This window comes from Copadichromis virginalis, linkage group LG1 (genome assembly GCF_057382275.1).
Source record: "Copadichromis virginalis isolate Kocher_CV1m ecotype Utaka linkage group LG1, C_Virginalis_male_GT1.1, whole genome shotgun sequence".
NCBI classification, from domain to species: Eukaryota; Metazoa; Chordata; class Actinopteri; order Cichliformes; family Cichlidae; genus Copadichromis; species Copadichromis virginalis.
The window spans coordinates 41769251-41790755 of record NC_140618.1 but is presented as its reverse complement, the minus strand read 5'-3'; the positions used below and the strand labels follow the sequence as shown (position 1 = coordinate 41790755).

At 44.7% G+C, this 21505-nt stretch overlaps 1 protein-coding gene across 1 annotated transcript in view; it reads right to left on the bottom strand.

Annotated features, from left to right (window-relative positions):
• lrrk1 (leucine-rich repeat kinase 1) overlaps positions 1 to 21505 on the bottom strand; it is an 89397-nt gene that overhangs the window by 41504 nt on the left and 26388 nt on the right. Inside the window, exons 9-18 of the mRNA XM_085463618.1 lie at positions 16253 to 16416; positions 15935 to 16072; positions 14764 to 14876; positions 11978 to 12048; positions 9243 to 9372; positions 4673 to 4785; positions 4131 to 4345; positions 3573 to 3737; positions 2262 to 2434; positions 1968 to 2088 (exon numbers count right to left, since the gene is read on the bottom strand). Coding sequence (XP_085319744.1) covers positions 1968 to 2088; positions 2262 to 2434; positions 3573 to 3737; positions 4131 to 4345; positions 4673 to 4785; positions 9243 to 9372; positions 11978 to 12048; positions 14764 to 14876; positions 15935 to 16072; positions 16253 to 16416 — 1403 coding nt within the window. The remainder of the gene's footprint in view (positions 1 to 1967; positions 2089 to 2261; positions 2435 to 3572; positions 3738 to 4130; positions 4346 to 4672; positions 4786 to 9242; positions 9373 to 11977; positions 12049 to 14763; positions 14877 to 15934; positions 16073 to 16252; positions 16417 to 21505) is intronic.

The following is a 21505-nucleotide window of genomic DNA, read 5'->3' as shown; positions in this document are numbered from 1 at the left end:
ACCAGGTTTGCACACACAGTAGCTGGTATTTTGGCCCATTCCTCCATGCAGATCTTCTCGAGAGCAGTGATGTTTTGGGGCTGTCGCCGAGCAACACGGACTTTCAACTCCCGCCACAGATTTTCTATGGGGTTGAGGTCTGGAGACTGGCTAGGCCACTCCAGGACTTTCAAATGCTTCTTACGGAGCCACTCCTTTGTTGCCCGGGCGGTGTGTTTTGGATCATTGTCATGTTGGAAGACCCAGCCTCGTTTCATCTTCAAAGTTCTCACTGATGGAAGGAGGTTTTGGCTCAAAATCTCACGATACATGGCCCCATTCATTCTGTCCTTCACACGGATCAGTCGTCCTGTCCCCTTGGCAGAAAAACAGCCCCATAGCATGATGTTTCCACCCCCATGCTTCACAGTAGGTATGGTGTTCTTGGGATGCAACTCAGTATTCTTCTTCCTCCAAACACGACGAGTTGAGTTTATACCAAAAAGTTTTACTTTGGTTTCATCTGACCACATGACATTCTCCCAATCCTCTGCTGTATCATCCATGTGCTCTCTGGCAAACTTCAGACGGGCCTGGACATGCACTGGCTTCAGCAGCGGAACACGTCTGGCACTGCGGGATTTGATTCCCTGCCGTTGTAGTGTGTTACTGATGGTGACCTTTGTTACTTTGGTCCCAGCTCTCTGCAGGTCATTCACCAGGTCCCCCCGTGTGGTTCTGGGATCTTTGCTCACCGTTCTCATGATCATTTTGACCCCACGGGATGAGATCTTGCGTGGAGCCCCAGATCGAGGGAGATTATCAGTGGTCTTGTATGTCTTCCATTTTCTGATGATTGCTCCCACAGTTGATTTTTTCACACCAAGCTGCTTGCCTATTGTAGATTCACTCTTCCCAGTCTGGTGCAGGTCTACAATACTTTTCCTGGTGTCCTTCGAAAGCTCTTTGGTCTTGGCCATGGCGGAGTTTGGAGTCTGACTGTTTGAGGCTGTGGACAGGTGTCTTTTATACAGATGATGAGTTCAAACAGGTGCCATTCATACAGGTAACGAGTGGGGGACAGAAAAGCTTCTTACAGAAGACGTTACAGGTCTGTGAGAGCCAGAGATTTTCCTTGTTTGAGGTGACCAAATACTTATTTTCCACCCTGATTTACCAATAAATTCTTTACAAATCCTACCATGTGGATTCATGGATTTTTTTTTTCACATTCTGTCTCTCACAGTTGAAGTGTACCTCTGGTGCAAATTACTGACCTCTGTCATCATTTTAAGTGGGGGAACTTGCACAATCGGTGGCTGACTAAATACTTTTTTGCCCCACTGTATACAATACTGGCACCACCTGTGCTACCCCCTCAGTCTCCTAGTAGACACAACGATGGTATCAATTTGAAAATTCTAGGTGACTTCCTTCACCGGTTATCGCACTCACAAGAACTTGCGCTTAAGGTTGGGAGATAATGTTTATTATAAGTGAATAAATAATTAAAACTTCTGCATAGAGTTTGCTGACAAAACACATGGTTATAAAGATTACTATATCAGTCTCCCACTGCTAGGTCATTTAAAATAACTCTTAAAAACACTTTATACATTTATACAGAAAGCAAACACTATTTCTGAAGGGTCAAAGTGCAACACTGTCTCTGCATGTACATGATTATAATCGATCGTGGCTCAAGAGTTGGGAGTTCGCCTTGTAATTGGAAGGTTGCCGGTTCGAGCCCCGGCTCGGACAGTCTCGGTCGTTGGGTCCTTGGGCAAGACACTTCACCCGTTGCCTGCTGGTGGTGGTCAGAGGGCCCGGTGGCGCCAGTGTCCGGCAGCCTCGCTCTGTCAGTGCGCCCCAGGGTGGCTGTGGCTGCAATGTAGCTGCCATCACCAGTGTGTGAATGTGTGTTTGGGGTCCTTAGGGACTAGTAAAGCGCTATATAAATACAGGCCATTTACCATTAGCTTGCTTACCAGTCTGCCTAGCAGTTTGCCACCACAGGCTAAGCTGCTGTTATCTTTCATGGAGAGAACCACTTGGTAGATCAGCATCTTTAGACCATCAAATCCCTCCAGAGTTTTACAGGACACTTCACTGAAAACCAAGAAAAGCACGCACGCGTATACAAACACACAAAAGAATAAATACTCCGAAAAGAGATGATCTGTAAGATGGTCTGTAATTTGCACGAAGTAAACAGAGCAAAAACAATATTGGCATGGAAGTCGAATGTTAATAAGCAATAGAAAAGTTAAATGTGTACTTACTGCAAGTGTTTGTAGGTGATATCAGGGTAACCAGCAGCTCGAGTCCCTGATGGGGATCGACACAGAGCCAAAACGTAAGCCCTCAGTGTCGCCAGTCTCTCCGTACGAAACTTGGTATCAATAAGATCCAGATGTGTTCCCACTACAATCACTGCAGAGTTAGGGGCCCGAGCCTGTAGCATACAGCACACAAGCAAAGACATAATAATTGACAGCATAAAAATGACAAAATAACCTGAAGATTTGATTTGTAAAACAGAGAATGAATACCGATGTGTCACAGGTGTATCTATTCTATTAGTTTAATATCAATAATCACTACTACTGGATTTTTTTTCATGGTAGATGTCAGTTTATTATATAAGATCAATTCATGCACCAAGCCACATACATTTGTTAAAGATCTTGGGCTCTAACTAAACCTGGAATCAACACACCATACGCAGCTCTGCTGTTGCTGGGGTCACTAGTCTGACAGACTTACATTGACTGACACGTCTGTCTGGAGTAAAGTTTCTGTTCTTCTTTTTTATAGCTAAAACTCAAAAGACAAAGAACTTGGAAAACATTTCACTGTGGTCAAAAAAAAACAAACAGAAAAAATCCAGGAAGCCTAATTAGAGACTATCCTTCAAAAGACAATTTCAGAAGTGATGGAAGCAACATTCTTTCCATTAACACGACTGCCATGTGGCTCGTTTATTTAGTCAAAGAACAAAATTCTGTTTCTTTAAACCGGAACACCTTCCACTCACTCTTACCACACACATATTTTTATTACAGAAAGCTCATCAGGTTCTTATACCCAACGACTTGAGTCTTTTAGAAAATAAAAATGGGGAGGATCTCACCAGGGGATCCACTTGCCCAGTTAGGAGGTCACGGCCCTGAGTGTGCCGACTACCACGGTTGCCTTCACCTCTACATCTTCTCGAGCTCCTCTCTCAGCCCTTATGTTCCTTCTTCCTGCTGTTGCTATCACGTGGTATAGCTATTATATCTATTACTACACCCTTCTTCCTCTGCTTGTCCACCACTACTACTATGGTTGGTTAGCCATCACCAGTTTGCCCATCTGGATCTGCAAGTCCCACAGAATCTTAGTCTGGTTATTCTCAGCTACCCTCGGAGGGGTATCTAATTTCGACCTCTGGACTTCCACGCCATGCTCAGCAGAGATTACACATGTTCCTACATATTGCTGCTCTATGACATCCACACTTTTACACAAATCTCCCTCATGCGCCTCCAGCCTAAACATCCTGTGTGAATTGTCATATCTCTCACTATTGCAATAAAGAAAAAAATTACCTCTATGTTGAGCAGCCATGTCTGCAGGTTGGCCACAGCTTCCTCTCCCATTGCAAGGTTCCAGATGACCACATACAAAGCCTTATCAGTAAAGAAACACTGATTCACTGTGGACATGCTGGCCTGACCACCAATGTCCCACACATTGAAAATCACAGAGTCTTTCTGTGGGCAGCAAAATGAGAGCTGGTCAACTTTAAAGCATGAACTGAATTTGAGAATAGGTGATGATGTATTTTTGTACCCACCCCAACCCCTTTGGTTTAACAGTCCAAAGAATTTCTTGTCATGTCAGAAATGATTTTCTTTCATGGTAGTGTTTAAGCTAATCATAGCACAGTATGAATCCTTCTCCACAAAGATGCAAACTGACTTTGAGTGGAGAGATGTTTGTCCTTGCTTAAGAGCGTAATCGAGTAGTTGCAGGGGTCCCTGACCACAGTGCAATGTGTAGATTTTTTTATCTCTAAAATTTAGACCATATAAGGGTCATAAAATGATTAATAGAAATATCTGTGTGTGCGTGCATAAATACTACGTAATGTCTGTTTCCCTCACTTTGTTCTTGCCTCCACTAGGTTTATCCAGCTCCCAGACAGAGGTGGAGATGCTACATTCTGCTGGGGTGAAGGGGGAGGCTTTGCCAGTCTGCAGAGCCTCAAGGAGGGCTGACTTGCCCTGCCGTGGTGGACCAATCACCAGCATCTTTAACAGTTTACAACGCTCTGCTTTTCGAAGCTGTGCCCGGAGGAAAGCCAGGACCGATGCAGGACCTGCGATACCAGCGTTAGAGAATATGATCACATCTCACAATGACAGGAAATAACAGCTGGTAACAAACCCAGCACACTTCAATTTACTTTTAAATGCAATGCTTAGAACTTATGCTAACTTTTTTAATTGTTCATGTACATTTTTTAAAAAAGTAATTTTGAATTTTTACTCCTTGCATGTGTTTGTAAGGCAATATATGATGAGGTAAGAACCAATATAAATGTTATGAACAACAGACTATAAACAAAAAACCAAAAAAAGAAGCCGGCACATACAAACCCCTCGATTAGGCACAGTCATTGAACAGAAAATGCAGGTGGAAATACCTTCTTTTCTTATTTCATGTGGAACATTAGTAATGTTGAGGTCTTCGATGTCCAGCTGCCACAGACTGGAGAGCTGACCAAGCTCTGTTGGAAGCTCCCGGATTCCAGGATTACTGATTCCAGAGAAACTACATTAGTCAGATTAGTCATATACACACACATATATATACACATGTATACATATATAAATGTGTAGATAGATAGATGAGAAACATCAACGATAGAACCTAATGGGCCACTGAATCCCCCTGTGAAAGTCCAAATATATAGAAAAAACATTCTTCAGAATAAATGACATTGAGAAATTTGCTGTTTGGATGAAACAACTAGAAACAGCTGTAGGAGGAGAACTGGATTCATGTGTGGAGCAAAAAGAGGGCAACACAAATGCTACGGCAAGGAGGAGTCAGGACGCCAGGTCAGGGGGGAGATATCATCACCCCCACCCGAGATTGGGTACATAGCCCCAAGTGCGATAGGAGAAGGATCGTTGAGTGCGAGAGGAACTGACCTGAAAGATAGGATCATGGCCAAGCTTGAAACCTGGATCCCCCGTAGCCGGTTACCAAGATTACGTGAAGTACCCTCAGAAGGTCTGCTAGATGATGTTAATGCAGCACTACGGGCAATACCTACAACCACGATTACCGACACTAACAAGCTGATCTACAATACGGCAGCAGTGATCAGTGAGATGCTTGGCTACAAGTTGAACAGCGACAAGGGGCAGTACCCTCCATGGAGAAGGAGGCTAGAGGGCAAGATCAAAGTAGCACGGAGGGAGGTTAGCCAACTAACGGAGTTGCAGAAAGGTGCGACAAATAAGGTGCCTAAGAAATACAGCAAGCTGTCCATACCTGAGGCCTTGGAAACTGCCAAGCAAAGACTCACAGCCTTGGCCAGCCGCTTGAGGAGGTACACCAGAGAGATAGAAGGCAGGAGAATAAACCAGCTGTTCTCCACAGAACCAGCAAAGGTGTACTCCCAGTGGCAAGGGAACAATAAGAGAACAGCACCACCAAGGCTGGAGACGGAGCAATACTGGAAGAGCATATGGGAGAAGGATGCAACCCATAACGGCAATGCTCAGTGGCTAGTGGATCTGAGGGCAGACCACAGCGACCTCCCTGAACAGGGTCAGTAACCATCACAGTGGCAGATATCCAAGAAAGGGTCTCCAGTATGAAGAGTTGGACAGCAACAGGGCCCGACATGGTTCACGCCTACTGGCTGAAGAAGCTGACTGCACTCCACGAGCGTCTGGCAGCACAAATGAACCAGCTGCTAGTTGACGAGAGACACCGGAATGGCTAACCGAAGGTCGGACGGTCCTGATCCCCAAGGACCCCAAGAAGGGACCGGTCCCCTCCAACTACCGACCAATAACCTGCCTCAGTACTACATGGAAGCTCCTGTCAGGCATCATATCGGTTAAGATGAACAGGCACATGGGTCAATACATGAGCGGGACACAGAAAGGAATTGGCAAGAATACCAGAGGCGCAAAACACCAGCTACTGGTAGACAGGACAGTCAGCCGGGACTGCAAGACCAGACTGACCAACCTGTGTACTGCCTGGATTGATTACAAGAAGGCCTATGACTCAATGCCCCACAGCTGGATACTGGAATGCCTAGAATTGTACAAGATCAATGGGACCCTAAGAGCCTTCATCAGGAACTCAATGGGGATGTGGCGTACAACACTAGAGGCCAACTCCAAGCCCATAGCACAAGTCACCATCAAGTGCGGGATCTACCAAGGAGATGCTCTGTCCCCACTGCTGTTCTGCATAGGCCTGAACCCCCTCAGTGAGATCATTAACAAGACTGGCTACGGATACCGACTACGGAACGGAGCAGTTGTCAGCCACCTCCTGTACATGGATGACATCAAGCTGTATGCCAAGAGTGAACGAGACATCGATTCACTGATCCACACTACCAGGCTATACAGCAATGACATTGGAATGTCGTTCGGACTGGAGAAGTGTAGTCGGATGGTAACAAAGAGAGGGAAGGTAGTCAGAACTGAGGGGATTGAACTACCAGAAGGCAACATTGCAGACATAGAGGACAGTTACAAGTACCTGGGGATCCCGCAGGCGAATGGGAACCATGAAGAGGCCGCTAGAAAAGCTGCAACCACCAAGTACCTGCAGAGGGTCAGGCAAGTCCTGAGGAGTCAGCTGAACGGTAAGAACAAGATCCGGGCCATCAACACGTACGCCCTGCCCGTGATCAGGTACCCTGCTGGGGTAATAGGCTGGCCAAAGGAGGAGATAGAAGCCACTGACATAAAGACAAGAAAGCTCCTTACCATGCATGGAGGGTTTCACCCCAAGTCCAGCACCCTGAGGCTGTACGCTAACCGGAAGGAAGGGGGCCGGGGACTGGTGAGTGTCAGCACCACAGTCCAGGATGAGACAACGAACATCCAAGAATACATTGGGAAGATGGCCCCAACTGACCGAGTGCTCAGTGAATACCTCAGGCAGCAGAAACCCAAGAAAGAGGAGGGAGACGAGGAACCATCATGGAAGGACAGGCCCCTGCACGGTATGTACCACCGGCAGATAGAGGAGGTGGCTGATATCCAGAAATCCTACCAGTGGCTGGACAAAGCTGGACTGAAAGACAGCACAGAGGCACTAATCATGGCAGCACAAGAACAAGTTCTGAGCACAAGATCCATAGAGGCTGGGGTCTATCACACCAGGCAAGACCCCAGGTGCAGGCTGTGTAAAGATGCCCCAGAGACAATCCAGCACATAACAGCAGGGTGCAAGATGCTAGCAGGGAAGGCATACATGGAACGCCATAACCAAGTGGCCGGCATAGTGTACAGGAACATCTGTGCCGAGTATAACCTGGAAGTCCCGAGGTCAAAATGGGAGATGCCCCCAAGGGTGGTGGAGAATGACCGAGCTAAGATCCTGTGGGACTTCCAGATACAGACGGACAAAATGGTGGTGGCTAAATGTCTGTGAAGGTTCTCAGTCATCCAGGTCATCGTAGTCAAAGAAAAGCGTCTGGACTTCTTTAAGTTGCTTGAAGACGTTTCACCTCTCATCCGAGAAGCTGCTTCAGTTCTAAGGTCAAATGGTGGAGAGTCCCAGATATAAACCTAGTGGGAGTGACCCCCCACAGAGGGACAAAAGGACCCCCTGATGATCCTCTAATCGCCTGAGCCAAGGTGTGTAACTGGGCGTGGGTCCCAATCAGCCAGAGTTTCGGGTGTGTTCATTGTGAAACCTGGCCCCACCTTATGCGAATTCCTGAGGGAAAATGGCCCAGGATGTGAGTGTCTGAGAAACACTGTATTTCAGACCCAGCAACCAGAACAGAAACTGGTTCACCCGAAAGACAAAACGCCAAAACACAAACTTAACAATGTGGTGTATGCTGTACAGTGCAGCGAGGAATGCTCAGACCTCTACATTGGAGAGACCAAACAGCCACTTCACAAGCGCATGGCACAACACAGAAGAGCCACCTCCACAGGACAAGACTCAGCAGTCCATCTGCATCTTAAGGATAAAGGTCACTCTTTCGAGGATGCCAATGCTCACATTTTGGACAGAGAGGACAGATGGTTTGAAAGAGGAGTGAAAGAAGCATCTATGTCCACTGTGAGCGACCATCTTTGAACAGAGGCGGGGTTTACGACACCAACTCTCTGCCATCTATAATCCAGTTTTGAGATCCCTCCCAGACGCCTTAACGCCCACTCACATCCTGGGCCATCTGACCTCAGGAATTCGCATGATAAGGTGGGGCCAGGTTTCACAATGAACACACCCGAAACTCTGGCTGATTGGGACCCACGGCCAGTTTCACACCTTTGCTCAGGCGATTAGAGGATCATCAGGGGGTCCTTTTGTCCCTCTGTGGGGGGAAACTCCCACTAGGTTTATATCTGGGACTCTCCACCATTTGACCTTAGAACTGAAGAAGCTTCTCGGATGAGAGGTGAAACGTCTTCAAGCAACTTAAAGAAGTCCAGACGCTTTTCTTTGCAAGCTCCTTTGACTACGGTGGTGGCTAACCAACCGGACATAGTGGTGGTAGACAAACAGAAGAAGACGGCCGTAGTGATCGATGTAGCGGTTTCGAATGACAGCAACATCAGGAAGAAGGAACACGAGAAGCTGGAGAAATACCAAGGGCTCAGAGAAGAGCTCGAGAGGATGTGGAGGGTGAAGGTAACAGTGGTCCCCGTGGTAATCGGAGCACTAGGTGCGGTGACTCCCAAGCTAGGTGAGTGGCTCCAGCAGATCCCGGGAATAACATCGGAGATCTCTGTCCAGAAGAGCGCAGTCCTGGGAACAGCTAAGATACTGCGCAGGACCCTCAAGCTCCCAGGCCTCTGGTAGAGGACCCGAGCTTGAAGGATAAACCGCCCGCAAAAATTGGTCTGTAACTGCAGTGTCTGACCTGCACATCCCATATATTGTTAACAAAAAAAACAATTTTGAGGTTTGTAACTTTTTAAAAATTGAATCAATAACAACAGTGTGAAATATGAGGAAGGACAGGTGGGTGTTGGCAGACAGACAGGGGAACTTACTTTGAGAGGTAGAGTTCATTGAGATTGTGCAGACCACAGACTGATTGGGGAACACATTCCAGCTGGTTGTCATTCAAGTAGAGCAATTCCAGTGAATCACGCAGAACATCAGGGAACTCTATTGCACACACTAAAAGAACAGAGCCACAGATAGCAAATTTGCTCAAACACACACAGGAAGATACAGTTTAACCACATACTATACTACATACACAAAAGCACTGGGTAACTAATGGCCCACCTACAGGAATGTCTTGGCAATGATGCTCCAGGTGTACACGTTTGCGCTGATATTAACACCAGAGGAGAATTTGAACTCTTCAGTCAATCGAGTAACTGGAGGCTATTAAGTATCATGTGCCTCAGCAATAAACAACGCTGCTCGGCAACTACCGTAATTGTCGGGCTATAAGCCGCTACTTTTTGCACAAGCTTTGAACCCTGCGGCTTTTAGTCAGGTGCGGCTTTTCTATGGATTGTCCATGATTTTTGTCATATCGTAAGACGATTTGTTTTGTTTGTTCCGCTGTTGTACGGCACTACGTTGCCTGGCGGAAGGATCGGGGTTCAAGAGTGGTATGTTGGTCACATGTCCATCCGCCAGGCAACATAGTGCCGTACAAGTAGCGCGAAAAACAAACTTCAAAGTAGCGCTACGCGTTCAGCGGGAGTCGTGGATGACCAGCGGCGATAAACTTGCGAAAAGCAAGTTATGCTCAACTCCACCGGTGGATTCTGACAGCGTGGAAAAGTGTGAAAACATCCACGATCACCAACGGATTTTGAAGGGCTGGACTGCTGCATGATGGAGAAGAGGACACCGCCACGGCCCTTCTGAGGGTGTTCGACTCTGACACTGACAACGAGGATTTCTTTGGTTTTGAAAGTGACAACGAAGGAGAGAAGCGGAGAGTGGATGACGAAGCCATCCTGAGCCTGTTCGTTTCCGACACTGGAGGAGAGGACTTTGGTGGTTTCAGTGCGCAGGAAGAAGAGAAAGATGGTGAATGACTGACTTTTTTTTCTTGTTAAAGCTGTGTCGCTGCACCTGAGCCTAAAAGGTAGGCTGAATCTATTTTTCTGGTGTGCTGTAGGTTACTGTTATGTACTACATGTGCAAATATGTACCCATAACTTGTTTTTAAAAATATTAATAAAAGGGGTGTGTCTCCAAACAGCCATCTCTTTCCTGACAATTCGCTTTGTGCATATTCTCTTACATATGATAAGTCAACATTGAAACACCTGCGGCTTTTGGTCAGGTGCGGCTAATGTATGTACAAAACAGGATTTTCCCCTGATTTTAGCTTGTGTGGCTAATATTCAGGTGCGCTTTGTAGTCCGGGAAATACGGTATATGTCGTCTGCCACTTTATTGCTGAGTTGCTGTGGTTGCTAAATGCTTCCACTCTGCAATTATACAACTTACAGTTAATCCTGGAATATCTAAGAGGGAAGAAATTCCAGGAACTGACTTGTTGCAGTGGTGGTATGCAATGACAGCTCTTTAGAGGAACCATTTCTTTCACAAATGTTTGTAAAGGTAAAGTGCATGGCTAGGTACTTGTACTTAAAACACCTGAAAACACTTGTCAACAGACGTTTGGCCAACTTGTTGTGTGACAGAAACACCAGCAAAATACAGAGTGTGTCATCAGCGGCCAGAAGAGACAAGGATGCCACCCCGAGGATGTCGGCCTGTCTCAGCAACGAAAAGCCCTGAGCATCCAACATGAGTATGAAGGAGAGGAAAGCAGTCACATCACTTAGTAATGACAACAACATTTTCATCCTTCTGGCAGACAAAAGTTGGTGCATGGCTTTGCTAAACCAGAAGGACTATGATAAGAAAACTTTGTCACTGCTAAGTGACAAAAATACTTATGAGCCCCTAAAAAAGAGACCCCGGTAGTGGTTACAGGATGAGGGTAAGAGATTGTCTGAAGCAGTTAGAACAAGGCAATGCTGTTGACCGGACCTCATACCACAGGCTATACCCAGGGGAAGCTGCACCAAATATGTATGATTTACAGAAGATGCATAAACAGGGTGCACCTTTAAGACCGATTGTCTGTATGATCAACTCAGTCACCTATAACTTCTCAATTCAATTCAGATTTTTTCAGTTCTTTGCTACATAATTACATATACATATACAGTGGAACCCCGACTTACGAATACCCCATTTAATGAAAAATTCACGTTACGAAGGCACTTAACGGCAATATTTCTGCCCGTGTTACGGCAAAATACCTGCGTAATGAAATTCGCTGGCTCTGATTGGCTGAGCCCAGAATGCCTACAATGCCTTCCGAATCATCAATCACCCCCTTGGCTTTCGTACATGCGCTTCGCTGTTCCATTTGAACGACATATTGTTGTTGCAGTTAGCAATTAGCCTATAGCCTATCGTTCACTCAAAAGACGCGATGGGTGCTTCGACTTACGAAAATCTTCGACTGACGAAAGACCCTCAGGAACGAATTCATTTCGTAAGTCGGGGTTCCGCTGTATATTAGTGCTGTCAGCGTTAATCTCGTTAAAATGATGTCAACGTGGCAAGTCTGTGCGTGGGGCTGCACGAGGTCAATGCGTTAGTGCCGTCCAGCCCCTCACTCGCTAAAGGAGATTTGCTGTGTTAAGGCATCTACGTCATTTCAACGAGATTAACGCTGACAGCACTAGTACACACACACACACACACACACACACACAAGCTGGGAAATGACCTCTACCTGGGTCTGGGTCCCTCCTGTTCCACGTCGTCAGGAAGGCCAGTCTCCTGGATTTGGGACTATCCTCTGTTCTAATGGACACATTTTAAAATACAGTTAGCAGACCACTCGTGTGAAGAACAGTGACTTTAAAAATCAACAGCCCTGATGATTCACCAGAGTTAAAGTAATAAACTGTATGCAGCTATTCCTTTTCTTGTCTTCTCAATCACTGAGAATGGAAGATAAATTTATATGTTCAGAAATCTCTACAGAGATTATAGACAAGACTAGACAAAATGAAACACAGATTATACACCAGTGTCAGTTTTTAGTTTTTTATAATTATGTAATTATTATTATATATATCAGTATAACCATCTCAGAAACATATCATTACGTACAGCTACTTTCAATAATATTGATAACTTTTTAGACTCTTTCTCTCTGGTTAATTTTTCTTGCGCTGGGACCAGTATAACACACACCATTTAGTTAAACTACAGGAATATCTTAAAAGACATAAAGACCTGCATAATGTTCAATGTGCTGCTTCTATATTCAGATAAATCTGAGATTATTTTACTTGGCCCTAGAAATCTTAGAAATATGGTATCTAACCAGATGTTTACATGGATGGCATTATCTTTAAGACCTCATAGTACCATAACAACTCAGAAGAGCAGTTTGCTCTCAGCTGCTTTACTTGTGGTTCCTAGGATATTTAAAAGTATTATGGGAGGCAGAGCCTTCAGCTTTCAGACCACGAATGGACCCTTAGTTGTGCTGCAATATCTGCTCCTTTGTGCCAGGAGGACCAGGATGAGGACTGCCTCAGCCCTACAAAATGACCTCCAGTATGCCACTGTTGTGAATGTCTCTGACCAATCAGAAATGACTGGCATTTTTCATTGAATACCAGAATCGTTGGGTCCATCCTGTGCTTCTCCCAAATGAGACCAGGTTTATCCTGAGCATATGCAACAGAGGTGAAAGGGTCAGTAGAAGCTGTGGAGAATGTTGTGCTGCCTGTCAGCTTGATCAGTTTTGGTGGTGGGTCAGTGATGGTTTGGGGATACGTATCCATGAATGGAAGCACAGACCTCTATGGAGTAGGCAGTAGCACAATGACTGCTATTAAGAATAAAGGTATAATCCCTCGACCTATTGTATGAGCCTAAGCTGGTGCAGTGGGTCCTGGGTTCCGGAGTTAGTGTAGGACGATGCCTGGCCCCATGCGGCAAGAGTTTGCAGGCAGTTCCTGATGGATGGCCCCCAAATCCAGTACAATAACTCTGTCTGTGTTTTGGCCCATTCAATGACACCAGGTTGTCCCCCAGACTGTCCAGGAACGTTTTTAGGTTCTGGTCTAGATCTGGGAGGAGATCCTCTCAGAACCCACGAAGCTGAAATAGTTTTAAATTCCTGTTTTGTTACGAAACAAAGTGGGCGAATGAAGTGAATAACTTTTTCAATAGCTCTGGTTTTATCTTCAGAAGCCCACAGACCTCAACAGTTGGTGATTCTGGCATCACACTTGCTGAAAACCCTGGAAAGACTGGCTCTTGCTTATCTTTGGCTCCAGGTGAGCTTGTGGCTGAGAGTTTAGCTTTATGCAGACGGCTCAGGGTTTTGGAGTGCAGAGGGAGCTCCTGAAACCCTTCTATGACTCTATGGTGGCATCAGCCTTCTTTTATGGTGTGGTCTGTTGGAGCAGCAGTTTCTCCTCTGGACACAGGAAGAAACTGAACAGGCTGTATTTTGGGGTGGCCTCTAGACCGGCTGAAAGAAGAAATTCTTTAAACCAGTTTGCAACAGCGTGACACAGTTATGTGTGTGATGACTTCTTTGCGCGTGTGGTTGCTTAATTCTAAGTGCAACGGTTGATGAATTTCTGTGCAAGTGGCAACGAATACCTGCATCAGATTTTGGTATTCATTGGAAAATGCCAGTCATTTCTGTCCGGTCAGAGATATTCACAATACTGGCCTGCTGGAGGTGATTTTGTAGGGCGGAGGCAGTCCTCATCTTAGTCCTTGCACAAAGGAGCAGATACCAGTAAGAGATAGTAGTCCTACTAAGGATTAAGGACTTCCTATGGCTCTGTCCAGCTTTTGTAGATTAACTACCTGTTTCTTTAAATCGGCTCCATGGTATTCACCCACAAGACCATGAAAAGTAGCTGTGTATGCAAAGCAGACCCACTTACGTGCGTGATGGCTTCTTTGTGTGCGTGGTTGCTGAGTTCTACATGCAAAGGTTGTCGAATTTCCATGTGAGGATTTCTATACCTATCATTCATCTTTTTTTGTTAGCACATGGGCACCATACAATTTACTCTGTACCATTTTGAGGTGCTTCAGTGAAATTTCAGCAAAATCTCACTGAAGCCCCCCCTCCCCTTGCACTGCATATTATATCTACAGTTTACACCAAAAGCATGAATCTAGTTGTAAACTAGTGTAAACCTGAATCATTCTGAATTTTAATGCCTGTAATTGAGTCAATTCATTTGTAAAAACAAAGTCATGAAAGGGTGACAGATGTAATCTATATATTTTGAGCTTAAGCTCAATTAAACACATGACGAGCTTAAACTATCCATAGAAGTTAAAAGCTTGACCTAACAAGATTTCATAACAGTATTCAAAATCAATAATTAATGAATAAATCAGTCGACTCTGTTCATTCACTGAAGTGTTATGAAAGCTTAGCTAGACTCAGCATGAGTCCTCTGGACCAGTTGACTATACTAGACAAAATATACATGTACATAATGATGTTGTGTTTGTGATGACAGGACGTACTTGCCCAGATGGTTTTGAGAAAGATCAAGTGTCTTGAGCTTAGAGCACTTCCACTTATTGGGGGCTGGGAGTGTTGTAATGTAATTCTCACACAATCTCAAAGAGACCACAGCCTGATAGGACAATGAATGAGAAGACAAATTAGATACTGCAAACCACACATTCACTTTTTCAATCCAAGGAAAATACAGCTGGCTGTTTATGGCTAAGGTGGTCTCTGGTAAACGGCCTGATTCTTATACAGCACTTTTCTACTCTCAAAACACTTAATACAGCATGCCACATCCACACAAGCACTTTCTTCTATGCTTTAAGTGCTTACTAGCTAACATTCACACACATTCACACTCTGATGGATGCATCCGAGAGCAACTTGGGGTTAGTATCTTGCCCAAGGATAGGGACTCGGGGAGCCAGGGATCAATCCACCAACCTTCTGATCAGTAGTACAGCCACCCACTGGTGATTCAAGTATACTGTATCATTAACAATGCCAATAAGGTCATAAGCAATAGGGAAAGTTTGCTAACTGCAGTGACCAAACAGTCTTCAGACAAATGTATGAAAAATACAATAATATGATTAAGCCACTACTTTGGAATGGACTTATCAGAACATCTAGGATAAAGTGTTTTAAAGACTAATATTGTATTCCCTTTTGCCTCCTTATTTGCTGGTTCTACCTCAGTTTGTCTAACCAACGGTGTCACAACTGTGAGACAAATAACTACAAATAAATAAAATGAAAATGAATAAATCTAAAGAACCTTTAACATTTTTTATCTTACCCATCCTGTAACTCAGTCTACCCACAGTAGTATAATACAGTAATATAACTATGTTATAATGTTTATTAACTGATCGTAGCAGTTTAAAGCTTGGCTGTCTACTGTTATATTAAGAGCACTACAATCCATGCACCAAATATAATCTGCAGGCTGAGCCAGATATTTTTGCATCTAACAGATTTATGCTGTATTTGTTTTAGACTGCAGAACTTAAAAGATTCATGAAGCCAAACACAGAGAAGTAGTGCCATCTGAAGGTTGTTCAGATCACTGCTACTACTTTAAGTAGTCAACCGTTTGTTTGCTTGTTTTTTAATTAAGAGATTTTTCCATCTTGATGAATATTAATATATCTAATAAAAGATCTACATCAGTGCTCCTACCTCCAGTTCAAAGATATATGAAGGAAGTTCCTTCAGACTGTTGTCAGAGAAGTCTACTTCTTCCAGATGATTCCTCCAAAAGATGGAGATGGTGTTTGGAAGATTCTCAATCAAATTGGAAGAAGCTTTGCATTGCTTCTGCACAGGAAAAGACAGAAATATATATATTAGTGTCACTATGCATAACTTCTAAAAGGCTGATCTCTGTGGGTGAATGTATAGAATCAGCATCAAAATGAAAACGAAAAAACCAAGGCTAACTGCATCTGCAGTATATTAGTGTTGAAAAAACAGAAAGGAATAATTATGGCTTTTTACCAGTGGACAGGCCCAGGGGTCAGGGAAGGTGCTCAGCTTGTTCCTGCTCACATTGAGGAGCCTCAGGGATTTCAAACAGTGCATGACAGCTGTGGACAGACTGGTCAGGCAGTTTTCAGACACATCCAGCTCCTCTAGCTTACGAAGACCGATCCAGTTAGTGGCTGTTAGAATGGAATTAAACAACACATATAAACTAGACATTAAAACTAGTGTGAATTACCACAAATAAAAGTGGGATGCTCAAAAACGTATCTGACACACTACGAGAAAAGTGATCTAAAAATCCATTTTCATTTTTTCCCCACATTCTTTTTGCCCACTTATAAAGAAAGAAATAGTCTCTAATCGTTATGGTTATTTAATTGCAATGGAAATATGATGCATAAAAAAAGACAATAAAATATATAAGTTGATTTGCATATCATTTAGAGAAATAATGACTTGTTGTTGTTTGTAAGACAAACATGACATGGCGCTCACAGTCACTTGTATGTTCTCTTAGGGTTAGGGCCAAATTCCTGTTTGTGCCTCGCCCTGAAACACAAGAGTTTTTCACCTCCCTCTCCTGCCAGTGGTGCAACTGATCTTTACTCCTGATGTCAGCCTTTTTCTCACAACATAAAACTCTTCAGTTCTTTGCTTCTGATGACTCTCCCTATTGATTCTATTGTCCTCTTAAAGGAGCTTATGCATGCTCAAAATTTCTTCAGTATCCAATAGCACAATATTTGTCAGATTTAATAAGCGAGCTTATGCAATAGCACACACTACATTTGTAGGATTTATTAGTGCGAATGAGTACCTTCTAGCCAGGGTTGCTGCATTCATTGCTGCATTTGTCTTCAGCAGACAGGTGGTTCAAATCTTTGCATTTGGTGACTGGTGATTAAAACTGAAACCATTGACCCGTGTGTCATGGATTCTCCCATCTTTCAGCAAATCAAACCTATTTTCATCTGTTTTTAGTTTGTATAGGTTTTCTTGGCACTGAAACAGGTTTCTTAAATAAAACCCCTAACCTGGCAGTTCATTATTCAACACACACACACACACACACACACACACACACACACACACACACAGCAAAGTAGAATGGATGTGCAAATGCTCTGGTTTTACTTGGGATTCGTCAGTTTAAATAATTAAAATATATAATTCCACTCTTCAGGTGATTTAAAGAATATGGGATTTCAACATTCATTCATATCCATGTAGAAAACTATACAAACTGTGTTTGTAATGATCTAACCCCTGTGTACTGTTGATATGTCACTGTGACTTTCTTGAACAAAGAATGAGTGTGAAGATCTAGAAAACAACTGAGTGTAAAACGTGTTCAAGGTCATGACGCACTCTTGGTGTCTTCATTATCAGGCTGGTGCCTACATGACTGTGAGAACTGAGCTCGCTACAGCTGAATAGACAAAGATTGTACCCACACAATCGGTACAGGAGTGGTTATTATCTTGCGATCCGGTTGTTCAGTCTGACGTCACTAGCCGTGTCTGGGCCTAAACTCCGCTGCAGGTCCATATATCAAACAAACACTCAGCATTACTGAGAGTTGAAAAACTGTCTAAAGTCTTTCATCTTTAATAAAATGATCAGCGTTCTGCTCTACCAGGTGTAACAATTGAGTTTAACATCCAGGCATCCATGAAAACGGAATTTATGACATTTGACGGAGTTAGAAGTTAGCAGGGAGTTAGCTCGCTAGCTTCTATCTAAATACAATATAGCATGTCCTGACTGCGGGGTTTTGGAAACAAATTAAAACGTACAGCTCTGTTATCACTTCCAACATAAATGAAGACAGAAAACTAAACAGCAGGGACGTTTGTAGGGTTACTGAAGTTGGGCTAGCTGGTATATAATGATGTGCTACGTGACCGCTAGCGACACAGCTATGTTAGCATGATATAAACAAGCTAACTTTTTTTCCACTCGATAAAAGTTAACGTGAGTGTTCTCGGTGGTCAGGAACAAATGTAATCGCATGGCAGGATGCTGTAAAAGGACCAAACTTCAGCCAGGAGAACAACTGAGATAATCCATCCACAATACGAGGTTAGTCATTCATATACTGCTGCATGGGCTGGGCTGTAGTTACATCCTAAGGTTTTAAAAACTGAGCTTAAATAAATGATTAGCGGTAATAAAAGCCGAGGGAGGTCAACAGGGATCACTGACTGTTTTAGGAGCTTTTTGAGATCAAATAGAAGAAAATGCATAACATTAAACATGTTAACATGCTGTATTGGTCCCTTTGTAAAGATTTTAAAAGAGTCTTTCAACAAATCTCGGAAAATAAGTTCAGTTTCGATGTTCCTTTTTTCCCCTACAACTATAGACAATGCCTTTTGACCTCCAAACATGGTCTTAAGAGTTCATTTTGGTCTCATCTGACCAGACTATATTCTCCAAGTATTTCACAGGCTTGTCTAAATGTAGAGCAAATGGTAAACAGCTTTCTCTTCAGCAATGGAGCCTTGCGTGGTGAGCGTGCATACAGGCCAGTCAGGTGAGCGCATTATTATTTATTTTTTTATTACATTTTATTTAAACAATTGTATGTGCTGATTCTAGGTCTTTCTGTAGTTCTCTGCAAGCAGTCCTTGGCGCTTTAACTCCTCTGTCTGAAGTCTTGCAAGGAGCAGCTCTCTCCACTTCCAGATTATAGCCACAGCAGCGCCGACTGAAAACTCCAGTAGTTTAGAAATTGTCAGAAATGTCATCAGTATGTTTTGCAACAATAAGATTGCAAAGGTGTTTTACCCATCATGACATGTTTCTTGTGTGACACCTTTTCAGAGGCCATCAATTGGGACCAAACCAGCTGATATTAATTTGTTTTGTAATTACTTATAGATTATTTTAGGTAGTGTCACGACTTTCCATGCCTTTTTGCACCTCCCTTTCTTCATGTGTTCAATACTTTTTACCTGTGTCATTTCTCAGTATTACACATAATTTATGGACATGGTTTGATTTCTTTGTTACAAATTACAGCGGTCCCTTGTTTAGGGACCAAGATGGCGCCGCGTATGGATGCCCTGGTGCTTCAGTGCGTTACTTCTGTTTTGTTTTTGTGCATTTCTTCTGTGTCTGGGCACTCCTCTGGATACTCTTACACCAGAGAAGAGCTCCTTAACTACAGGACCACAATGCCTGTGGATTTATTTCCAATATTTGTCGCATCTGCGGCAGATTTACTGCAGACTCTGACCAGGAGAGCGAGACGCCGAAAGAGAGGAAAGCGAGCCGGCGCTCTCGTGCGTTTGAGGAGACGCGGACTGCGAACGGCTCTTCCTGGGATCTTCCTTTCTAATGTACGCTCACTCGGGAATAAGATCGACGAACTGGCCCTGATGAGAAGCATGAACAGAGACTTTGCCTCCTCCTGTGTCTTATGTTTTACGGAGACGTGGCTCTGTGAGGACATCCCGGACAGCGCGCTCAAGCTGGAGGACTTTCATCTGCTGCGCGCGGACCGGCAGGCCGCTCTCTCCGGTAAGTCCAAAGGTGGAGGGGTCTGCTTCTACATTAATAGTGGCTGGTGCACAGATGTGACAGTGATTGCTCAGCACTGCTCTCCCTCTCTGGAATATCTTTTTATTCACTGCAAACCGTTTTACTCTCCGCGGGAGTTTGCTTCATTCATCCTGGCCGCTGTTTACATCCCGCCAGACGCGGATGCGCAAGCAGCTCAGTGCGCACTCGCGGAGCAGATACTGCACATGGAGCGGACATTCCTGGACTCTCTCATCATTGCTCTTGGGGACTTTAACAAAGCCAATCTGAGCCATTAGCTTCCCAAATACAAGCAGTATATTAAATGCCCGACCAGAGAGGACATTAGACCACTGTTACAGCACGATCAGCGGGGCCTATCGCGCGGTGCCGCGCGCTTCACTCGGACTTTCTGACCACGTCATGATCCACCTAATCCCCGCGTACAGACAGAGGCTGAAGCTCTCCAAACCTGTCGTGAGGACTAAAAAACTGTGGAGCAACGAGGCTGTGGAGGAGCTTCGCACGTGTTTGGAGACCACAGACTGGGACACAATGAAGGCTGCTTCTAACAGCTTGGACGAGTTTACGGACACTGTCACCTCCTATATCCACTTCTGTGAGGACAGCATTGTGCCATCACGCACCAGGGTGAGTTATAACAATGACAAACCCTGGTTTACTCCTAAACTCAAAAAGCTGTGGCTGGAAAAGAGTAAGGCGTTCAGAAGCGGAGACAGGGACTGCTACAGAGAGGCCAAGTACAGGTTCACTAAAGAAGTGGACATTGCTAAACATCAGCACTCTGAGAAGATACAGCAGCAGATCTCAGAGAATGACTCGGCCTCTGTGTGGAAAGGTTTTAGGAATATCACCAACTACAAGCCTAAAACCCCCCACTCCACTGATGACTTGCTCTTGGCCAACACCCTCAACGACTTCTACTGCCGTTTAGACGAGCCATCAGGCAGCCTTCACACCTCCAACGGCCCCAACAATAGAGGCACTTTGGACACTCATTCCCCCACCTCTCCCCCCTCCATAGAGCCATCACCACCTTCAAACTGTTCACCTACAACACCCCCCTCCTCACCCCACACAAAAGAGGATTTCACACCACCTCCTCCCACCACAACTCTTCATATTCATGAAGCAGATGTGAGGAAGCAGTTTAAGAGTCTGAATACTCGGAAAGCTCCCGGCCCAGACGGTGTGTCTCCTGCCACCCTCAGACACTGTGCAAACGAGCTGGCCCCAGTGTTTTCTGGCATCTTCAACTCCTCACTGCAGGCATGTCATGTGCCTGCCTGCTTCAAGTCCTCTACCATAATCCCTGTCCCCAAGAAACCTAGGATCACTGGACTAAATGACTACAGACCCGTGGCTCTGACATCTGTGGTCATGAAGTCATTTGAGCGCCTAGTTCTCTCCCATCTCAAGACCCTCACGGCCCCCCTCCTGGACCCCCTGCAGTTTGCATATAGAGCCAACAGGTCTGTAGATAACGCCATCAACATGGCCCTACACTTCATCCTGCAGCATCTGGACTCCCCAGGAACCTACGCCAGGATCCTGTTTGTGGACTTCAGCTCTGCCTTCAACACCATCCTTCCAGACCATCTCCGAGACAAGCTTTCCCAGATGAACGTGCCTGATCCCATCTGCCGGTGGATCACTGACTTCCTGACGGACAGGAAGCAGCACGTGAGGCTGGGGAAGAATGTCTCGGACTCCCGGACC